Source organism: Megalopta genalis, chromosome 17 (genome assembly GCF_051020955.1).
Source record: "Megalopta genalis isolate 19385.01 chromosome 17, iyMegGena1_principal, whole genome shotgun sequence".
Taxonomy (NCBI): Eukaryota; Metazoa; Arthropoda; class Insecta; order Hymenoptera; family Halictidae; genus Megalopta; species Megalopta genalis.
In genome coordinates, this window is record NC_135029.1 from 2,028,465 (window position 1) to 2,051,712 (window position 23,248).

General features: G+C 35.8%; 1 protein-coding gene across 5 annotated transcripts in view; it reads right to left on the reverse strand.

Moving 5' to 3' along the window:
- LOC117222855 (semaphorin-1A) overlaps positions 1-23,248 on the reverse strand; it is an 870,584-nt gene that overhangs the window by 326,296 nt on the left and 521,040 nt on the right. For all 5 annotated transcript variants that reach the window (XM_076527085.1, XM_076527084.1, XM_033474843.2 and 2 more), the window contains one exon: positions 18,381-18,551. In XM_076527085.1, coding sequence (XP_076383200.1) covers positions 18,381-18,551 — 171 coding nt within the window. The remainder of the gene's footprint in view (positions 1-18,380; positions 18,552-23,248) is intronic.

The following is a 23,248-nucleotide window of genomic DNA, read 5'->3' on the forward strand; positions in this document are numbered from 1 at the left end:
TATCAAACAAGACGAATGAGTGTAAAAATCTCGCGAAAGCTATCGGGTTTAATCCTTATTCGATCCTCGTTTTCCCAGTTTATCGGGATACAACAGTATTGAAACCGCAAAATGCTATTGTTTCTTTAAATATTGACTTGAGAAGCATCTGTTTGGCAGCAATTTTCCATCATTTTCAATCTCAAAACTCTTTATTTTTAAACTTAATATTTTACCAGAGGTACTAGAATAATCATCTTCGCAAAATGCAACTCTGACAACAACGTCGGATCATTACAAAATAATAAATATTTCTTACATTTATAAAAATCAAGTTTCAACAGCCGCATGGAATTGTTAACTTGAACTTAGAGTATATGGAACTGTAAACGCTGTCATTGAAAAAAGCTTCAGACGATCTAATCAAAATAAAACCGATGCAAACAGGATATTTTCTTCCGTCAGAATCCGTGAAAGACGTGTGAAATTGCCACGTAGAGCGAATCAGGGTTAAGGCCGCGTCAGAAGATCGGAAATCGATCGGATTAAACACAATTTAAATTTTCGAGTCGTTTCATTCTCGCACTCGATCCCCGGCCCGTTCCAGGCTGTCGATAATATCTGCGGTTGACTATAATTCATTTCTCCGCGAAGATCTCTCTTTTTTCAATCGTCCGCAATTTAGTAATTTCTTTGTCATTCCGTCGCACTGGCCGATCCTTATACCTGATTCGGGATTCGTCTAATTAATCGATTTCACGGAGAGCCCTTTAGGTCGATCGTTCCCGGCGACGGCGACGGCAACGGCAACAGATAAGTCTCTAACGATGCGGTGGTCGTTCGTAAATAAAATTGGCGAGTTTCGCCGTCGGAACGACGAAGGGACGCTGCGCCCGCGTCGGTATCGAATTCCCAATGGAATAAAGTCTCGGCTCTCGAGTTTTCTGATAACACGGCCGCGAAGTCTTGTGCGTGGAAGATCGATTTACCGGTAGGTAAGGAGCAAAGGGTAGCCAACGATGATAGGGTATCTGGATGTTGAAAGGGGACACCGTCTGTCTCGTCGGAAGACTTCCGATAAGACTTCGCAGAGGAGTCCGTAGGAACACGACCAAGAGGCGGCGGCCTCGATTGATTACACAGGAACTTCTCCGAGACGTTCTACGGAACGACCGCTACGTGACACTTTGACGCTCACATGAGAATGAGGCGTTTCGTTTGGTCCTTCGATCGGGTCCGGTCCGATCCATTCACGCTCCCTCTCTCGTACTCTCTATTACTTTCCTACTCTCTTACTCACCTTCTCTTCTCACTCTTTCTCTCTCTCTCTCTCGTACTCTCTATTACTTTCCTACTCTCTTACTCACCTTCTCTTCTCACTCTTTCTCTCTCTCTCTCTCGTACTCTCTATTACTTTCCTACTCTCTTACTCACCTTCTCTTCTCACTCTTTCTCTCTCTCTCTCTCGTACTCTCTATTACTTTTCTACTCTCTTACTCACCTTCTCTTCTCACTCTTCCTCTCTCTCTCTCTCTCTCTCTCTCTCTCTCTCTCTCTCTCTCTTATTCATTCTGCCAGATACGCATGCGATAAGGTGATAATTAACAAGGTTGTCCAGAATACCGTAATTTTCGTTAATTTCATCACAATAATGTGACAAAGAATTATAAACAACAAAATATTAATACAACATTTGATATTATATTAATAGAATAGAATTAATAGAATAGAATTAATAGAATAAAAAATTATTATTAAATAAATAATCATAAATGATAATAAATATAAATCTATTATTGTGAAAGGTATACTAGTTGTGTGCGTGCAGTGAAATAATTATAAAAACATGTTTGTAATACGCTTGCAATAAGAGAATGTAAAACTATGCGTTCAATGCAACAATGCAAAAATAAATTGCTCTTTTGAATTTACATGTATAAAACCTTACTTTCCATTCCTCCATAATAATTACATTTACGCACACGCAGGAACTAAAACTGTATAAGTCATCTCAAAGACCATTTCAAAAAAACAACCCCTGCGGTATACTGACTACTCCATTCAAATTACACATTAAAAATTGTTTATTTTGTCAAAATTAACGAGGATATTCTGAGGATCACACTTAACTGAGACACCCTACCCTGTTCATGGAGATCAAAATTTAAGAGTTGTTAATTCTGTAATTAATTAAAGTTTCCCTAATTGACGCTGAGATTGTGCACACGAGATACAATTATTCGAGCATTGTGGCTCGTTTTTATAATTGTTGACAATCGATAACTATAAATACGAGCGGCAACACTCGAATAATCGTATCTCCTCTTCCCAAATTGTCCATTTTTGTGCACAATCTGAGCGTCAATTAGGGAGACTTTACTGTACTTATTTTTCACACACATCCATCACTCTTTTACTCTTTTTCTCTTCCTCTTCCTCTCTTACCCTGCCCCCTTACTTTTTAACTCTCTCACTCTCCCACTCTCTCACTTCCTCTCTCCAACTCTCTCTCTCTCCTTTGCTCTAGATGCTTCTCTTTCTCTCGCGGATATCGGTTCACGTGCGCTCGCCTCTCGCATGCCGACAAGTTCGCTCTGCTGACCGTAATTGTGCAATGCGATAGTTACACCCTCGAGCCCTCTCTTTCACCGTGTTACTGAATCGAGCCTTTTCTTTCCTCGTGCTATTGGTTTCGGTAAACGGTCCTCTGTGAAACGATTCTTTGTGCTATTATCCGCGCCCCGTGTACAAGGGACTTCAGAAGACGGTGCATATTTTCAGAACCTGCGGTCCCGGCTCAAGAGCTTCCCCGCCTTTAATGGCTTCAATCGAATATTTTCTTTGTGACTTTCTCGCATTTTCATTTTTCGAAAAAACAGTGGATAATTGTTACAGGCGAATCCATACAATTGGCAAAAAGGGACTTCGATGGGTGATACCTGCAATGTTTTTAGGATAGTGTCGGATATTTTGAACGAGCGTTTCTCCGAGAGCTTCTTTTCTTCTTTGAAATAGATGACGTAAAACAATGAGAGTTCTAATATAAATATTCTAAATATTAGAACTCTCCCCCCTAAAGGGGGGAATGTATTTTTAAGCGATATTGGTGGAAAAAAAACTGTCGGTTCGTTGGAACTTTTGAAAGTCAAACTATTAAATGTATCCGTTGTAAACATTGCGATAACAGTGCGTATTTTGTAGATTAGAAGAAAGATTTTAACTTGCGTGAAAAGAAAAGAGAACATAAATAAAAAATTACAGAGAATTTAGTGAAGGAGATGGTGTTCTTATATTGCGATCTAAAATGAAATTAAGACCGCTAGTTTGTTAACTAGCGGTTTAACGTAATATTAAAAGTAAAAGAATTCCTTAATTTTTAGATGCTGAGAATCAAAGTAAATTCCTTGATATTTTTTTTAATGAAAAGTAATATACGTGTCAACATAAATGCATTTGAAATATATGTGAACATTTTTTTATAAAAAAGTAGCGATGGAGTTCATCTTTCTGAAACGATGTTTTCTACATGATAACTACAAAATGAAGTATTACACTTATTCCATTCAAATAAAGGAGAATAAATGAAAAATAACGAAGTATTTCAAAATATGTATATCGGAGAAATATGAACTCTGTCATTAAATTGGCAGGCTTTTAAACCTGCAGAGATCAAATTTCACAAATATTGAAAAGGGCATCAATGCCAACTGCCTGCAAAATTTCAAACAAATTGAATTATTTGGGTGTTTGTGATATCGTAGCTGCCAATTAAACAAATGTCGGTTCGAAAACAAAAACATTTAATAGTCCTACCTATTGTTCTGAAGTGTACACTTCATTTCAACACCAGTGACATTAACAAATTTTCAAAATTTCGGTCTAATCGTTTAAAATAACATTTCAATGACGGAAGACTATAAAAAAGATTGTAAAAAACAATATAACAAAAAATTGACATCTATCAGGAACTAAATTAGGCGATACAAAAAATTAAGTAAATAAGGTGATAAAATGAAAGTTCCACGATCTCTATTAACTTCGCTTTTAAGTTAAATGTTGAAAACTTGTCTCCCTCGTTGTTTCAAATCAAGGAACTTATCCCGTACAAATTCTATGTATACTACTATTATACTACTATATATACTACTATACTACTATTCGAATGCGATAAAAGTTCGCGATCGCAGTTTATCCAACATGCGCATAGTATTACACGCACCAATAAACTACAAGGGATCGCGTGAAAATTAAAAACTTCCTTATAAACGAATGAAAATAGAGGAATCTTCCTCGCATCGTGTACGTTCCTATAATCCACCTTTTTTTGTCGCACGACAGCCTATAATGGAAAAATTGCCGTAAATACCTTTATCCGCTTACCCCATCATTCACGAGGGTATAATCCACTGTAATAGGTGCGAATCATGCATTCTAATAGGTAAACTCCCTTATCTAGGGATTTTTAAAACATCGATTCCCACGTTTCGTTAATCATTTTGCGCGCTAATCATTCTTTATTACTTCCCTACTTTCCGAGTTTGAATTTCATTATTTCGCGTCGCAGCGAGACAATTTTCATTGATTATCGTCGTGTTTGCGAGTTCTTTCTTTAATGCGTTTCGCTATAACGACGAGTCAGTCTCGTGATCGGGAATTCGTGATCTGCTAAGTACGAATGTTATTTATTTCTTCTAAATTAAAACAAAATTTGATTCTTCTGTTATCGAAATCTATGATTAAAACTAAGCGAAGACGTACGAGAAACAAGAGATAAAAATGTTTCATTATATTAGGAAAGTTATTAAAACTCTGAAGAATAAGAGTAAATAAAGTCATACAAGAAACAAAAATTATATTGTTCCAATAGGGAAGTGATTAAATGTGTAAGAATGAAAGCAAATGAAGAGATACAAGGAACAAGACCAGTCTCATCCTATCAGGGAAGTTATTAAAAATCTAAGAATGTGGAAGTAAAAATGAAGGCACACAATGAACAAAAATTGTGTCATTGTATCAAAGGAATTGTTCAAGGCGAAGAAATGCTAATCAACGTCAGCTACGAAATAAATCGTAGCGTAATGGGTCAACCGATTTGACTAGAATCCATTAGGCTTCGAATAAATGGTAAACGATCCCGAAACTGAATACGAAATTGGGGTTAACATCGGCGAAAACTGATTCAGACGTGATCGATGATACATTAATTACACTAGCTGTGTCCGTTGAATTTTGCAGGTTCCCCGAGGAACATGGCCGATATTCGAGATGCTTGATAGCCTATACGTTAATTCGAACTATCGCCTACCTATGTCTATATGCGGAATTTCGAGCCGATTCGTTAACCGGCGTTAGCACGATTGAATAACGAGCAGACCTGCTGACACTCGATTTCGCAGATTAGTCGATCCCCATTATAACAATGTCGTAAAGTATATCGGGCGACGAACAGTTGGAGGACGAGAGATAAAGGAAGAGAAAAAGGAAACGGTACGTAAGAACTGACACCGGTGCAAAACCGATAAAAGGACCGACAAAGAATTGATATATGCAACGGCCACGCGAAGCCGACAATAGAACAGACTGTAGAGTCTGTAACCAGAATCGATATCCTCGCTAACTTCGGTTCTTTATAACTGTTATAGAATTTAACGGTTGTTTCGAGGACCATGACCGATATCACAGCTTTCGACCCTAGGTGCTTGGCTTCCTCATAATTTCTGATTGGCAGAATGCGTGTTATCATCGTGTGGCCTACCGATCGGAAGTCAGAACGTGCTCCAGTGATATAGCGAATAGGATAGAGTAAAGAGATACATTAAGATCCAATAATCGCGTTACGGTAATCTTCTTACGAGCGCGTCGCCGTTCCGACTATACACAGCGTGGCGCTAGTTAATGGCGACATACGCTGTAAGGTCTTCTCGTTGATAAAAGGCAGAGACAGTTGTGAATGAAAGAAACGAATCAAATGGCGAAGTCGAGCGTAGGCTCTCTATAATCTCGTTGCCAGTCTAGATTAGCAAACAGGAGCACTATGGACACGAGATACTTTATTTCCGTTACCTATCGTATTCCATACGCTCATGCTATATCGCAAATTAAGATAGTAATTTATATATGCACCAGTTCAGATTAGCGAACTGGATGTAGATAAGAAATGCTACGATTTCTAATTCCTCGTTTCAGATTATTTCATATCGTTCCAATGGTATCACTCTTCCAATATCCTTTCTATCCGAGGCACCGTTTCGCTCTTTTCTGACCACTAAGTTTTGCTAAGGCTTTTTCGCTCCGTTTACTTTGTCCTTCACTTTCTGGCGAGCAACTTTCTATTTCCCTACTCGAGCTTCATCGTTTTCCTTCCATTTGATTCTCGGCTGAACCTTCTTCTCTCTATTATTAAATATTTCCTGGTTTCTTTTGCTCCATTTTTAAACTACTACTGAACATTCTTGGTACCGACGGAGTCATTATCTAACGTCAGCAGGCGTCTTTTGTTTTTTCTTTTTATTTGATAACATTTGTAGTCCATCTTCGAAGTCAGAATCTATAATTAACTCCACGCGTTACGACTTCTTTCACAATTGCGATGACTAGCACTTCTTCGTTCTTAACAATTTCCACGATGGAACGAGACTATTTTTGTCTTTTGAAAGGTTTTCAATTACTTTCATTCATAAATTTGTAATAACTTCTCTTATAAACGTTTAACCTCTCTAATGCAACGAGGCAATTTTTGTTCCTTGTATCTCTTCATTTATTTTCGTTCTTAGATTTTTTTAAATTATTCATTTAACACGTTCCGTGCCACGTGTACCATCGATGGTACACGCTTGCATGTTTACTTAGTGAACTGAACAAATTGTTTACAAGAGATTTAGAACCGAAGAATCAATTTCCACCGCAAGAATGGGCGTTGATAAGTTTTTGTTACGTTGTTATGTGTACGAGAATTAATAATTGCACGTAATACATCACGTTTTAGTAAAATATCGAAGTGTGAAGATTCGAGTAAAAAAAGCACGGCACGGAACGTGTTAATAGATTGCATTTTTTTGTCGTGGCCAGAAACGTTAAATCAATCGTGTAACCTGCGAAATTGTGGACACTATCCTGGTGGATCCCCGGCTGAGGACGGTCAATGCTCGTGGTCGAAAATTCGAGACACACAAGCATCTCTATTCTCGGGTCTTTGGTCGTGAATTTATAGCTCTCTATGTATGTATAATGGCCGGGTAGCATGCGTCAAAGCAGTTTCACACGCTGTCGTTTCTTTTTCCCTTTTAAAATGTCACTTAGTCGGCTCTTCCTAGTCCGGTGGGCACACGCGGCGGTGGCGAAATGTAGACGAATACACGCTCGAACACAGACAAGAATCGTCGTTATTTGCTCGAGATCAAGGGAAAGAGGACTGGCAGGGGGGAGGGGGGCACGGCAGCTGATAAATCACGAGTTCATGCACCACTTTTCGTCTTCTCCTCTCTTCTTGGCCCGCTATTCTCCAGCCTTGCTGGCATGACGACGCGTTTCTACGACGTGCCATTATTAAGACGCTAGGCGCCGCAACGCTTCATCCCCTCGTTCTCCACCACGCCCCGAAAACTCGTGCTCTCTTCGCTTTACAGTCACCGAGCCACCCTTGCCCGTTGTCGCGCGTTCGACGATCGCATAAAGAAGTTATCTTGGCCGTTGCGATTTATTGACAGCAAAGTTTACGCGGGATTTACGTTCCTCGAACCGGTCGATGGAAATAGGTAAGTTTGTTTTGAAGCGGGCTGGAGGAAAGTGGAAGTATCGGACTTGCACACACACGCACACACACACACACGCATACACAGAGAGAGAGAGAGAGAGAGAGAGAGACACACACACACACACACACACACACACACACACAGAGAGAGAGAGAGAGAGAGAGAGAGAGAGAGAGAGAGAGAGAGAGAGAGAGAGAGAGAGAGAGAGAGACACACACACACACACACAAGAAGCTTGCGTGCGAGATTTTCACCGACACTTCTTCGTACATTGTTTCGTGCAGTTGGCAAGGCATTGCACGGTGATCGGTAATTTGTGACCAGAAGTCAGGATTTCGTCAAATTTGTCTGGAACGTTGTAATTTAGGTTTTTCGAGGTCGTTGATAACGAATCTAAAGCCACAAATTTGGAATTCGAAAAGGCGTCTTCAGTAGAGTAGTCCAAGAGCAGGAGTTTACTTCTTTTGTTAATATAAATCTTTAGGTGTCACGATTGGTTTCAATTAAATACATTTGCAATGACGTTAATGTGCGCTCATTATAGAAATTAATTTTAACTTCTCATAGAAATTTAATTCAATTGATTTTAGATTATTGGTAGTTATGGTAAAAAAAAAACACAGAAAATGTAAGTAGAAATAGTAAATCATTACTTATGACTTGTTTGAAAGATGTTCTAATTACTTAAGAGCCCGGCTCGCCGCACACTATGACAACCCACACATAGAAGAAAAGCCATATACGTATATTAGTTTTAGAGGTTTACATCCACTAAAACTGACGCTTTGATATCGAAGTGTGCAGTTCACAAGTGGAAATTTTAGATTCCGAAAAGACTAAACTCGAGGGCTTCGGTTGTAGAAATATCCGCTTTGCAGTTATTGCGGAGATATTTGCAATATTCGGCCAGAGTGGTGTCAATCAAACGAGCATGACGTCACATTATGGCCGCCGCTAACAGTTTTTCGTAATTTGGTTTGTCTAATGTCCGGTCGCACAACTGCAGCGAGACGATCAACTCCGTCAAGGTTATATCAAGGTTATATTGTAAATATTGTAGATATTTCTTTATTATAGTTGAGATATTTACAATATTCGACGAGCATTCTTGCTGCAACTGCCGCGCCGCTCACGAATATGGCGACTACCCCGCATGTCACCTTCCCCTGGTCAAGGTTATGTCAAGGTTATATGTCAAGGTTATATGTCAAGGTTATATGTCAAGGTTATGTCAAGGTTATGTCAAGGTTATATGTCAAGGTTATGTCAAGGTTATTTGTCAAAGTTATGTCAAGGTTATATGTCAAGGTTATATCAAGGTTATATATCAAGGTTATATATCAAGATTATATGTCAAGGTTATATCAAGGTTATGTCAAGGGTATGTCAAGGTTATGTCAAGGTTATATGTCAAGGTTATGTCAAGGTTATTTGTCAAAGTTATGTCAAGGTTATATGTCAAGGTTATATGTCAAGGTTATGTCAAGGTTATATGTCAAGGTTATATGTCAAGGTTATGTCAAGGTTATGTCAAGGTTATGACAAGGATGGTAATATTATGGTAATATTCCCGGTAACTGATTCAATTAATTTATCAACAAAGTAATGAAATTGAAAAACTGAAATTTCATATTATTAATCGTATGATATTAAACCGGCGATGTTGTAAAATTTAGCATTTATAGCTGCAATAAAGAGGGGTATAATTTTGATTTCACCAGCGAAAACAAGCAACGGATAATCGTACGAAATACATATCACTACAATTTTGTACGAAATTATGATCGATATTTTAATATGGAAAGTGAATACCTATATGTATAATATGGAACATAATGTGAAGAAATGTAAAGCAAACGTGAAATTGCAATGCGCAGAAAGCATTCAATTAAACGACGGCGTAATTTCTACTGAGAACAGCCTTCCACCATAATAAAAATCGACCGTTCGACAATTTAATGAATCATACTTTATAACCCACGATAACAAGTAGTAGCGTAATTTCGAACGTCCAATTATTGATGGGTGTATAAGTAATATGTTTATTGGTGCTTATAAACGTAGCCAAGCTCGATAATTATTTCCACGGATTCTGCGCGGTTTCAGTTGCAACTGCAAGGCTCATGGGAATTCTACTGCTCCCATGCAAAAATTAAATAACATAATCATAGCTTCGTAAAGCGCGATTTCATAAAGGTTATTTAGAATTCCCCGTAGGGATTATTGTGATTAATAGACTGTGGATCTTTATGCAAAATAAAAATTATCATGATTAATTACAAGATGCAGGAACTACGTATACATTCTTTTCTTTTATCAGCTGACCATAATACAATAATATTTTTAAATTGTCTAAATGTTTTTGCTATTTTGCGTATAATTTGCCCATTTCTGTCATTCTTTAGATAACTATATCTTAATAAATGTCGCCTGCACTTTGAATAAAAATCTCAAATAAAATGTTACCTTTCAATAATATTATTATTAACCATAAAGAACAGTATTATTCTCCAAGTATATTTTAATAAATATCGTCTGCAGTTTGAATGAAAATTTCAAATAAAATGATACCTTTGAATACTGTTATTATTGTCCACGAAGAATAATATTATTCAGTCCTATTTCCGTGTGCCCAAGGTATATATATCAGAGATTTTTCATAAGATAAAAGGAAGCGCACGCAGAGCAGATCCGTCCGATAGATTTCAAGAGAGAGAAGCAAGGCAGGCAAGACAGTTTGCTACAAGTTGTTACGCCCATCGGCGAAATCAACATTAATTCTTCTTTTATTTTGTATGCCTGATTAAAAATAGTGCCTCGGAGCGGCGAGGCTGCCGCTCGTGAAGAGCAAGCACAAAAGAGAGGAAAAAGGGGGGCGAAGCGATTCGCCGGCTTAAACGCGAGCAGAAAGGTGTATTACAAGGCTGAAGCGGGCTTTTTCCGAAAGCGTTCTCTGTGCTCCTTCGGGGCCGTTCCGTGTTTCAAAAGTTCTTTTGAAAATCCAATGAGACTTTGGTCTTAACGGATAACCCGGGCGCAGTCGAACGAGAACTCGATGGAACCAATAATATTAAAGCGTTCCACGCTGCGATCCGTGATGCGCGACCGCGCACGGTTTTAATCGAAAAATAAGAGAAAAATAGCAGTCTCTACAAAGACCTCATCGCACGTATATAAATTTTCACCGGATGCTTCATAATAATAATTACGGTAAACGGTCTTATTCGTGACCACGTTCCTATTTCGCGACCAGTTGCACCGTTTATTAACAACTGCGAATAAACATTCGCGGCTTTTAATTCAATTTAATAAGCTTGTTCGTTATATTCGGTAACACGCGTAATTAACACAAATATTTTGGATTACACCTCTCGACAGGAAATTTCGCGCCTACTAATGAGGCAAGGACGCAATAAAATGGCCGAATCAAATGACAATTAATAGACACGGAGCAGCTTTTAATACGTAACACACATTATCCGATGAACTTTCATTCATTAAATTTCCTTTCCGATCAAGATATTGTTTTCGATTAATAATAAACTTTTAGGTGTCTGTAGGTGGCTGTCAATCGTAGCGTCATTGTACATGGTCGTAACTAATTGAACAAACTTCGCTAATTTCGCTAACTTTAATTAAACTTCATATAATCGTAGATTGTTTGCTGTTTGACAAAGTTTATGAAGGTACAGTTACATCATTCGAAGGAAAATATTGTCTTCTATCTGCATTGTTTGAGTAGAGCATTGTATTAACACAGTCAATATTGTTATGATTGCAAAAATGATCTAGATTGGATTTATTTAAACTTCATACGATTTCTATTATAGTTCTGATAATATTTTCACAATATCGGAAACTGTAAAACTAAAATTAAGAAAACTTAGACTGGTCCGATGATTCTGGTATTTAAAAATTGGACAAACAATGTACGTATTTATTGAATGAAGTTTAATATTTATTTGACGGTGTATCAACAACTAGAACGCTGTTTAACAAAAGACTTAACTTAATTTTTATTTTATACAGAAATCCGCAGTCTGGTAATAGTTTACGAGCAATTTGAAGTCGACCAGTTTGGTGAAACCAACCTACATCGTTATTATAAGAAGAAGCAATCTTTTTAATGTACTTTCCCTCTATTATATCGCAGCATTCTTGCTTTATACGTGAATTAGAACCAAAAGTTCTTTAAAAATGCGACGTCCGCTGTTTTGCCCTAGATAGCTAGAAATGGAATGGAAAGAGGTATTTTTGTTTTAAAGTTATCTTCCGCTCTCGCCAAATATACGGATAAAGACCATTGTTATCTTGCGAACATAATTACTTAAGAAATACTCAGGTTCTCATTGCGAAAATGAGAGCGATTGTATTTCTCGTTAACGACTTTTAACAGATGGACGACAGATTTTGGATCCATTTAGATCCAGAACATAAATATTATTATTTGACTGTATAGTTTCTGACAATTGATTTAAATTTTCACACGTTTCATTGTGGTACATGGACAAACTCACAAATCTAGAAGTAGCTCTCTAGAAAATGTGTTGAAAAAATTGACGAATGAAATTATAAACGATCCGATGTTTTTGTGTGAATCGAGTTTAGAAGATTTTAAACAATGAATACTTTACGTTCTTAGTTTAACTACATTACAACCGTTTTATGCTGTTGTATAACTTTATACTGTTGTTGTTTTATGCTGTTACACATTTCGACATTACATCCATGGAGGAATTGACGTAAATATTAACCATAATTAGTTCGAGTTTATTCATTCAATTTCAGAATTAAAATTTACACAAGGATCGTTTGACTAACTATCCCATCGTCGTTATAAAGCCACGGGTTTTATGCATCTAAGTCTAAAATTATCAATTCATTAAAATCATTAAGAGAAGAAACATACGTGAACGTAGCTTCTGTTTCTTGTAATTAATACAAACAGTTTTGATTTTGCATAAATATCTGCAGTATAGTCATTAATATTGCGGACTTTATGCATTTACAATAAGAAATGGTTAGATAAAATAACGACGTGTAAACACATTAAAAAATTTTAAGAACATCGCTGTCTTCTCTTGAATTTATCAGAATTACCGACAGGAGAAATATAATTTTCATTTCATTTTTGTTTCGTACAATTCAGTTCGAGAAATTTTACTTCGCATAAAGATTTGCAATCTAGTCAATAACCTTTGCTTATGCTTCATTTTGGAACACTCTGAAGGCTGCATCATAGTATCCATAAAAACCATTCAAGACGTTCATCTAGGTTCTTTGCGCTCCTAAAATTTGATTGGTCGGCCAATCAAAAGATTGTCGAAAATGGTGTTCGTGGTAATTCAGAACGCAATCGTGGACCAACTGTGACAGGAAATACTGCCGACTAGTCTCGATCCTTTACGATAACACCTGAAGAAAATGGTCGCCCAGTGTAATTTCTTATGGGACTGTACCGACGGCTTCAGAAGTTATAAAACTCGCAACTTATTGAAGGATGCCTTTTATCAAGAGCGATAAACATACTTCGAAACCATTGATTTAGCGATAATTACCGAATCCCATTTACGGAAGTTTCATGCAATAAACGAAAATCAGAACTCGATGTAGAATTTGCATTCAAATTCGTCCGCTTATGACATTGATGATCGGCTTTGGACATAAGCCGGAGGAATTAATACGTCGCAGAGGATAATTACTGCTGCTCGACCAAAGCACTGATGTTATTCAGAAATGAGTCGAAACTGAACGAAATAACTGTAGGAATATTATATCTTGCCCAACGAATCGAAGCTAGAAATACAAGATGCAATAGGTAATTAGACTGAAAATTCTTACGCAAAATATAAATATTCTATATCAATCGCAGATTGATTCAAAACATTTCGATTTTTTTCTGTAAAAAATTTCATCGAATTTAAAACAATATATTTGATATCCCTGAATTATTTTAATTTTTCTACTATTTTAAATTGCATCTATTTATCATTAGACTACGAATCTTTGTGCAAAATAAAATTTCTCTACCTCGCCTGCAACAAAGAGGAGTTAAATAGCAATTTATTTCCATTCTTAATATTTTTAATAAAGTGAAAATATTTTAACATAATTAAATTTCTTCTCTCAATTTACTGTTTTGAATTCCATTAGCTCACTTTTGTCGTATATGGATAAAATCATACATCCGAAGAAAATTTGAAAAAAAGAAACGCTTCGAATCGTCAAAATAAATCGTCTCAAGGCTTTTACTGAAAATGCACATAAGAATGTATGAAGAAAAATTCAAGAAAAATGGAACCAGAAGTGGCAGAGTGAAAGGGCTTAAAGCAGAAGAGACTACGTGATACGAGAGATGGTATTCCCCATAAAATCTTCCGTTTGCTTTATATAGAAGGAAAAAAGTGATAAGAATTATGATTGAAACCGAACGATTTCTAGAATATATACATATAAGAAGGAGAAGTATTCAAATAGCAATGAATATTTAGAAGGAATTGTGGAATATCTTGTCAAGATAAAACTGTTTGAAGAAATAACACTCTCTATTTATTATATTAACCATATTATGACTGGATGTATTGTAAATGAAAATAAGGTAAATTATCTCCTATATTATGTAATGAGAGGTAAATAAATGTAATCTTAAATATGTAACGTACAAGTAAACATTGCATAAAATTGTAAACTAAAAATACAAGTCAAATTATAATGAAATTGTGCTTTTTTGATAAACGCATTACATTTAGATGATATATGAGTTATTAAAGAGATTGAAGTGTTGATATATAAACAGTAAACATATGAAAAATAAAAATGTTATAATACATAAAACTTTTTGTATATAAATATATTCGTTTCTTAATTTGATCGAAATTCCGAATTATCTTCTTTACATTTTGAAACTCTGTATCTTTTGAAGGCAAGAGAACTGAAGTTACAATAAACAAGAATGGATATTTGCCTCATGCGAGTAAACTTTTACACGTAGACGTAAGTACTGAAAGTGTTTAGGAGTTATTACATGATTCTCGCAGTGTTCTGCAATAAACTGAAAACTCGAAGAAACTTTACACCATCGAACGCTCGTAAAAGAATTCACGAAAATAGCTTCTATTACTCACGGGATTTTTTCTCGGAAACAGTAACTTTGAAAACACCCATCGGTAAACTGTATACTAAATAAATTTTTGCGATCGCAGTAGGATATATATAACAATGTAAAACACAAAAAGAAACATTATATTAATAGACATTTAAATAAATTCACGAATTTTAAATCGAATCACTCTAGTGACTGGTTTAAGTAGACTTCGAATTCTTGTTTAGCGTTTTTCAATTAAAAAACGCGGATTCTAGTACGTTTATATTATACATATAATACTTGAATGATTTGTAGATAATACAATTATCACAGATTATTATCATACAAATGGATATTATATTTTTGGTCGTTATTTAAAATTCAAGGTGACAAACCAATTTTGGCATTAATGCAGCAAAATTTCCGAAAAGCAGCCAAATATCACCAAGAAGTAAATAGGAAATATAAATAGCTTACGCAAAGAGCAAGAAAAATATTATCAAAAAGTTATCTTGTATTTCATTGTTGCAATTTCATTTTCAGCTTCTTAAATATTAAATACATATCTTATAAATTTGTTTTCGTTTCATTTTTAAAAATATACATATAAATAGTAGAAGTTTAAATTAAAAATATTATATAGATTTACATTTGGTTACTATATATAACTACAAATGTACAAACAAGAAACTAATAAAAATAGTTATCCTCTCTTCTAGATAATACATTGATAGAAAAATGCCTATGCAGTTTTCTGATTATCTTAACATATTATCTAGCGACGGTAATTTTATAATTTTCGAAAGTCTATAATTTACAGTTAGAAACTACTGAATAAATTGTTTCAATAGTATACCAACAAGTAATTCCTAATGAAATTATCTAATAATTTCGTTAGTGATTATCGCGTAGAAAAAGATTGTTTAAATTTATCTTACAATAAACAACAAAGTGTTAATTCAATGATTAATAGAACAATGCTAATTATAACAGACCAATGGATCTTTTTTGTGAGAAATAATTTTACGTCTTATTCGCGCAAAATCACGCTCGAAACGATACAAAGCAACGGCTCATTATGTCAGTACACGTGAGATCGTTTTTCGGCCAATGAAATCTCCGTTACCAGTAACGAGAAAACAACTGGCAGCGGCATTAGACGCAACTGACGAAAATCTGATTACAGTTCTCGTATACGTAGTTGCTTATTACCTTTGCCGTTTAATCGTATTACACACAGGTTCTGTTTGTTAGGCCAATATTTAGGCGAGCGATAAATCAGCCACGAAGTCTACGTTTCCTAATGTTGTACATTGAGTTTGGTTTGTTCGTCCTTTGTAACGATTATTGCTCCTAAAACGGCATCCTTTCCTCTGGCGTGCATGTGCACACTGCACACGCTGCTGTGCAGAGCGCGTGGTTGTTAAATAAATGAACGAAACAGTAGCCCAAAGTCAAATTCCCAGCCGCTTTGTTGAGCGTGTGCTCATTAAGTACTCATGCGACGACAAAAGATTTTCGGACTCCGAGTACGTTACCGTATTTTGGTGACTGCAACTTGCCAACGTAAACTCGATTAACATTTGAGGCTCCGCGAACACTATCGGTACACGTTACGGACATTGTTACGATAAAATTCCGATATTGACATTTCGATCATTCTGTTTTAAATAGTAATTTCTGAGGAAACCGTTACGCTGTATTAATCGAAATAATTTGATGGATCTTTTGACAAATTTACGTAAAATTGTATGTATGAGAAAAATGAGTAGTTGCAATTTCAAACAATAGAAGGATTCAAAGATTCTAATAACATCGATATATCATTTTCAACATATCCAAATGATTTATGCAAGAAATCATTTTCTGATTATTTTCTGTAGCTTGCAATTGATGCACAATATTTTCATTATGTATAAACATCCGCAGTCTAATCGGTATCGTGCTACTGTTTCACTTGTTCTTTAGTTTATAATTTATAATTTTGGTAAATATTCTAACTTTCAAATCGATGATTAAATCTTCTTATTCGATATTATATATTATTTTATTCTATATTATGTATTATCCTGTTACTGTAAGCCTTAATCCTGTTATCCAAAATTTCCGAACGAATTCGACGACATATTCAAATTTTTTAATTTCTATCAGTTCTGTTCCCGTTTCATATTTTCAAATAACAGAATTTTTCGATCACATGTCAAGCTATTTTCGTGCAAACGACATGTCACAGGATCGACTCGAATAACGAACGCAATTTCATTCGAGTAACATAATAAAATGAGGATTTAACCGGAAAACAACCATCTTCATTTTGAAAATTTAACGACTTTAATCAATTATTACTAAACGCAGTAATTCGTGATCAAATAGTAATTTACAATACGTTCAAAATAAGTAGCACGTATGTATAAAAGGAATACAAATTAATTGTATTGAATACGTTTAATATATCTTGACAATTTATTGATCGCTACACAATCGATTAGATCTCTATGCGAATATACAATTTATAAAATGTCATCAAGGTCATTATATGTGAAACAATCGATATACTAAACCTATCCATTTCCTCCTACCATCTCAGCTACCCTGATAATTAGTCCGAGAATACAGTATAAAATCGATACACGTGTGTTACAGAGAATATTAATTATCCGCCGTGCAGTTGATGAGAGTTCGCCGTGAACAAATTCTACGTTGATGACAGAAAACAGATATCCGTTACACGAGAAATTGTAACCTATACAGACGTATCAAATTCATTTAATACATAATAATTCATCCGATTCGGGTTTCTTTTTGTTAGAATTCACTGCAACTATCGACTTCAAATTTTTAGAGCATCTAGTGCCATGCTATGTATACAGTGTGGATTTCAGTCGAACAGAATCTTAAAGTACCGAATAAAAGAAAGTGTACACAACCATATCAATCTGTGTCGATAACAACGTTTGTTCGAAGCATTATTTTATACAACATATAATTTATTAGAAAAATTCAGGTGAAACAATGTTACATATGTATAGATATGGCTTGATGCTTCGGATATCAAAATGTGTCAGAACGGATTTGAAAAGATTCAAAACCGGAGATTTCAATTTATACGCTGGTTTAAAATCTCGAAGTGCCATTGAATTAGACGAAGATCCGGTATTGGCTGAAATTCACTTTTTCAACAAATTATTACTGACAATGAAAAATGGAAAAAAACAATGACTAACATCAGGAAAGCTAACCTTCAGTGTCGAAACAACATTACTTATCGGTATCCCTAATACAATTAAAAAATACCGGTATATTATCAATATAATGTCAGTATTTTACAATCTCGGTAGAAGTGTCGGTTTTGGATCCACTAGTTGCAACATCATGCACCAACCTAATACATATACATGTATATATGTAGCTCTCAGAATTTAGGGACCATTTCAGGGGCCAGAAGCACCGTAATGGCCAAATATTAAAGTGAGCGTAACCGCTCGGCGCGAAACAAAAGGCTACTTATCGAACGGCCTTCGCGCAGTCAGCCGGGCCCGTTAAAAAGAAGTTAAAGCGCTTACCTTGATGGTGAACTGCCTGCACAGCGGCTTGTACGCGTTCGTTCCACAAACGAGAAATCGATCAGGCCCTTGTCTACCGAATACGCGCACGTAATTCTGACACTCGTCCTCGCTGCGTCCCTTCAAGTAACAAAGTTCACGATGCGCCCCACTGCTGGACCACTGCAACCTCTGCAACAAACAAGATCAGGCAACCATTACTTTGGAATCTAATTTCTGGAATGCGACACGCGGCTTCAACGAATTGCAGCGCGAAACACCGGCGCTACGAAAACGAGATTCCCAAAATTATGTATTCGGAGAAAATTTGGGTGAATCCTTAATTAGGGGATAACACGCGTTTACGTGTGTTTTTTTGGAGACAACCCGGATGAATGTGAATTAAGCGAAGATTATAAAAATTTCAAATAAACGTTTTCGTGTAAGGATTTCTTTAAGCGGTTTGGTATGCATTGCACCGTGATGTCATTACTATCGTTTTCGATGTTTTCTTTTTTTTTTTTATTATTTTGATAAGTACATCTGCAATCTGTTACAAAATAACAATAAGCAAGATTTTATAGCTATTTACTCATAATATGTAGATATTTCGCCCACTGGCTCATATCTTCATTGGCTTTCTTCTAGCTAATATAATTGCTATAAAGGTTTTATCACGTTTTGTTTTTGAGATTAACTTATTTCCTACTTGTCTAGTATTGCACCTCGAGTATCTTGAAATCTGTGTCTATTGTCTAGCGGTTTGAATCTTTTGAGTCTGCGCGTATCAGTCTGTTCATTTAGTAGTTCGTTTGCTAACATGTTTGGGTGAAGTTCGAGTTTGACAGTGTATTTGTCGGTAAAGTTTTTAATTTCATTTTTGACGGTAGGTATCTGTAGGTCATTGCGTATGTTATTATTCGTTATATACCATGGGGAGTTTGTTATCATGCGGAGAAGTTTCGCCTGAAATCTCTCGAGGATCTCGATGTTGGACACGGAGGATGAGCCCCATAATTGTATTCCATATGTCCATATCGGTTTTACGACGCATTTATAGATTATTATTTTGCTTTGAATTGACAATTTTGATTTGGGTCCTAATAGCCAGTACATTTTGCGCAATTGTGTGCCTAGTTGTTTCCTTTTTTGCCAGATGTGTTTCCTCCAATTTAGTCTTCGGTCCAGGTGTATGCCAAGGTATTTCACTGATTCTGCTTGTGGTATTTGTTTGTTTATTTTTACCGGTGGGCATATCTCTTTCCTGAGTGTAAAGGTTACATGGGTGGATTTGGTTTACTAATTATATTCATATTTTTCAAGCCAAATTCATGTTTCTGCGTTTCAAATCCATTCTTTTGTAGATTATGTTAGTCCTACTGCGAATTATATTTATTCTATTGCAAATTATATTTACCATTTGGAAAATCAAATTGATCCCTCAGCGAATCATAAAAGATGTTTAATAGAAATCTAAATTGTGATTCTTAAAAATTCTTTATTATAAACTTGAATTATGATAAAGCTTTAATATAGAAGTTTAAATAGAAATGTTAATTTATACCAGATTTCGGTGGTAAAAATATTCTGACGATAATAAACATATTAATATTCCTTTCTATGTATGCACACTGTGTTAATGAACGCGTTAAATAAAAATAGATGCACCGCAGTTATGGAGGCACGCAATCTCGAATGAGATGAATACTTGAACACTTACTGCCCGTACGAGAAGTAATGTTATTATGACATTCTCGTTTAATTAAACAATGATTTATAGAGCGTACAAGTTGAACGAATGACGTTGCATTTTGCCGTCCCCAACGGGCAGTTTAACGCAAAGATCAAACAAATACAAAAAGAGTTACGCTCGTGATAGGATTTAGAGTGTGCTGAATAAAATTCTGGTTATTCCTAAAATCCACCAGCGGGAATTCAAATATCGGAAAAAGAAAAGCTATTTGTACGAGAATAAAAAACGTGTTCGACTTCTTTGTGGCCGAGTTTTTTTTAAAGAGAACTTCGCAAGATTAAAAAAAACAATATATATATATATATATATATATATATATATATATATATATATATACATGTACTTTACGTCATACATGACACGAGATCCGCCGACGAGATATGTAAAATAATTCCGGAATTATCCGCAGAATCTTCGATATTTCGCGCACATGAATAATTTAATTACGAAATTTCAGTGTACGGAGATCGTGCGCAGTTTTTGAAATCCTCATTCATTATATCAGATAAAAAATTAGCAAAAAATTGAAGGGAAACAGATATTCGCAAAGAGATATTCCATGAAATAAGAGATTTACTTTTGCGCCATATAAATGCAAGTAACAATAATGAATCACGTTCTTATTATTACGCTGCGGATTTTTATGCAAAAGAGAAACTTTCTGTGTGAGAAAATTAATGATTTAAAAGTTCCAGATTGTAAAAAGTTCCCATAGTGAAAATTTTTAAGACTCTTTCGCGGACGAATGTTGCTTTGTTCAATAAAAACTGTGAACATATACATTTTTCACTATCAATATGAAAAATCGTGTATTAATTGTATAAAAAGGTTTCTGAAAGAAGAAGTTTTATAATTTTTCAGTATGAATCGCGTTCTCATTGAGACATCGTAATAAAATTATTAGACTGCGAACATTTCTGTCAAATAAAAAGTTTCTGTTGCAACAAATTAGGGCTACTCAGACATTTCTTTCCTTTTTTAATAACCTTAGCAAATCGTAAGTAATTCATCAACATTTCGTAATTCCAATATTTTTTAAAATTGCAGTAATCGTTTTCGTCATGAATGGACGAAGTTCGCGATTTAATAATCGTTAATAAAATATTCCGAAAATAGGCTACCATTTTCGCCACAAGTAGCTCCAATATGTCCAATCTGTCAGTCTTTATCAGCAGATCCCAAGTACCATAAATGCTTGTAGAGGCATAATTCCATGACGCCTAATAAAAACTTCGTTTAAATTTCATTCCGGCAGTTCCTGTGCAGAACTGTTCGAGCATTTTTTGATCATGCTTGTCCCGTATAATCGAGCAGCCATCCTGGACGGAATCTGCCATTCCGTTCGACATCGATGAACATAACTTCGAACATAATTATAAAATACTTTTAGCGAGGTGTTCGCTGAAAAATTAAACGTCGCTCACCCTGACTGGAAATTCCGGATTTCCTTGCACGAACCGGCAATCGCTCGAGGCGAGCGTGGAAAGATCCAGTATGTGAAACAACGAGTCGCAAGGTGCAACAGCGAGAGAGTATGTTGTTGCAGTAAGAGAGAGAGAGAGATAGATAGAGAGATAGAGGGGGGCTGGGAATCGCGAAGGAAAGGGTGGTGGGGTCTTACAAGAGGAGCTGCAGCTGCATATTCTGGAGCAGAAATCCTTGAACACGCTGTGCAGAGACCCACCACACCCCCTCTTCACGCGCCCTCTCCCGTGCCCGTAAGTAATCGAGCAGTTCGCGCTATCTTTTTATGGCTTCTCATGGCCGACCCAGAAATTTCCTCTCCTTTGATAATTTCGGATGGCCGCGGTACGGGCTCCGCCGGCTACAGCAGCTAAATCTTATCAGCTGCTACTTCGTTGGGTCTACTTTTCCGCTGAAAGAACGACGATAGATAGATGATCCTGTTACGGTGCATTATCTAAAATCGCATTTTCGACCAGTAACCAACATACCGTCCTCGACGGTCCTTCAGGTACTGGGAAAAAGCGTTTACACACTGCTGTGTCTTCCCTCGAATTGGGATTATTAGTTTTCGCGGTACAACACACGGACAAACACGGTTTCCTTCAGCCTGACGTTTGCGAGAAGCTGGGTCCTTGGAAGATGCTCTGGCACAAATTCGGTTGCCTTTAATTAAAAAATTTAAGCGATCGCCTTTAAATTTATTTTTGCAATCAAGGTAAATTGTTTGATGTTATCATTTGTTATGAAATTTAATTTATTTGCTTTTCAAATTTAATGATTTAAAAGTTATTTTGTTATAAATTACAAAAATTAATGTACTGTACTATAAAAAGATTAATAACGTTCAATATGATTATGATGATAAAATTAGTAAATTTAATCATTCGTTTATTATAAATAATCGATTTTTAAATAATATGAAGGAATATTATATATAGGTACTTTGTTTTTAGTAATATAAGTTCCATGCCTATAAGGAAACTTTTAATTCTCAAACTGACTTTATTCCCCATTCTAGTTTTGATGAAATGATCTATAAAATTCGGGATTTGCATCAGTTATACTAATTATATATATAATTGCTACACGAATATTAGAAGTTGAATGAAATGAATTTGGAAGTTTCTGGTTGTAAAAATTTCCGATATTGGAAAATACTGAAATCTGTTTCAAACAAAGGTAACCTAGTTCATTAAAATCTGTGAACATATAACACTTCTCATTATACTATAATGCTTGAATTAAGAACTTTTTATCAAAGAGTTCCTCATAGGAGGTTTTTTATAATTTCAGTAGCTGTACAAGAAAAACTTCATTTCGACTGGTTTGTTAATTCGAGTGTTAAGTAATGTTCCGAACCGTATCGAACAACCTTTTATATCATGAGAGATTTGGAAAATTGTTCCAACGTTTGCGTTTCAATTAAATACATTGTATAAATTGTGCGATATTCACAGTTACTCCACCAGTCGCGTGAAATCGCTTCTATTCACGTACGCCGCGCCGCGCCGCGCCCATATGCGTGTTTGCAATCTGTCACGACCGCCGACTATGTTCCCTTTAAATAAAACAGAAACTCATTGTCAGGACTCTTACGTTGTAAAATGGAAAGTAGCGAACCGCACGTGCTGGTACTCGGTGAACACGCTGTTTAAAATACCGTTTAATT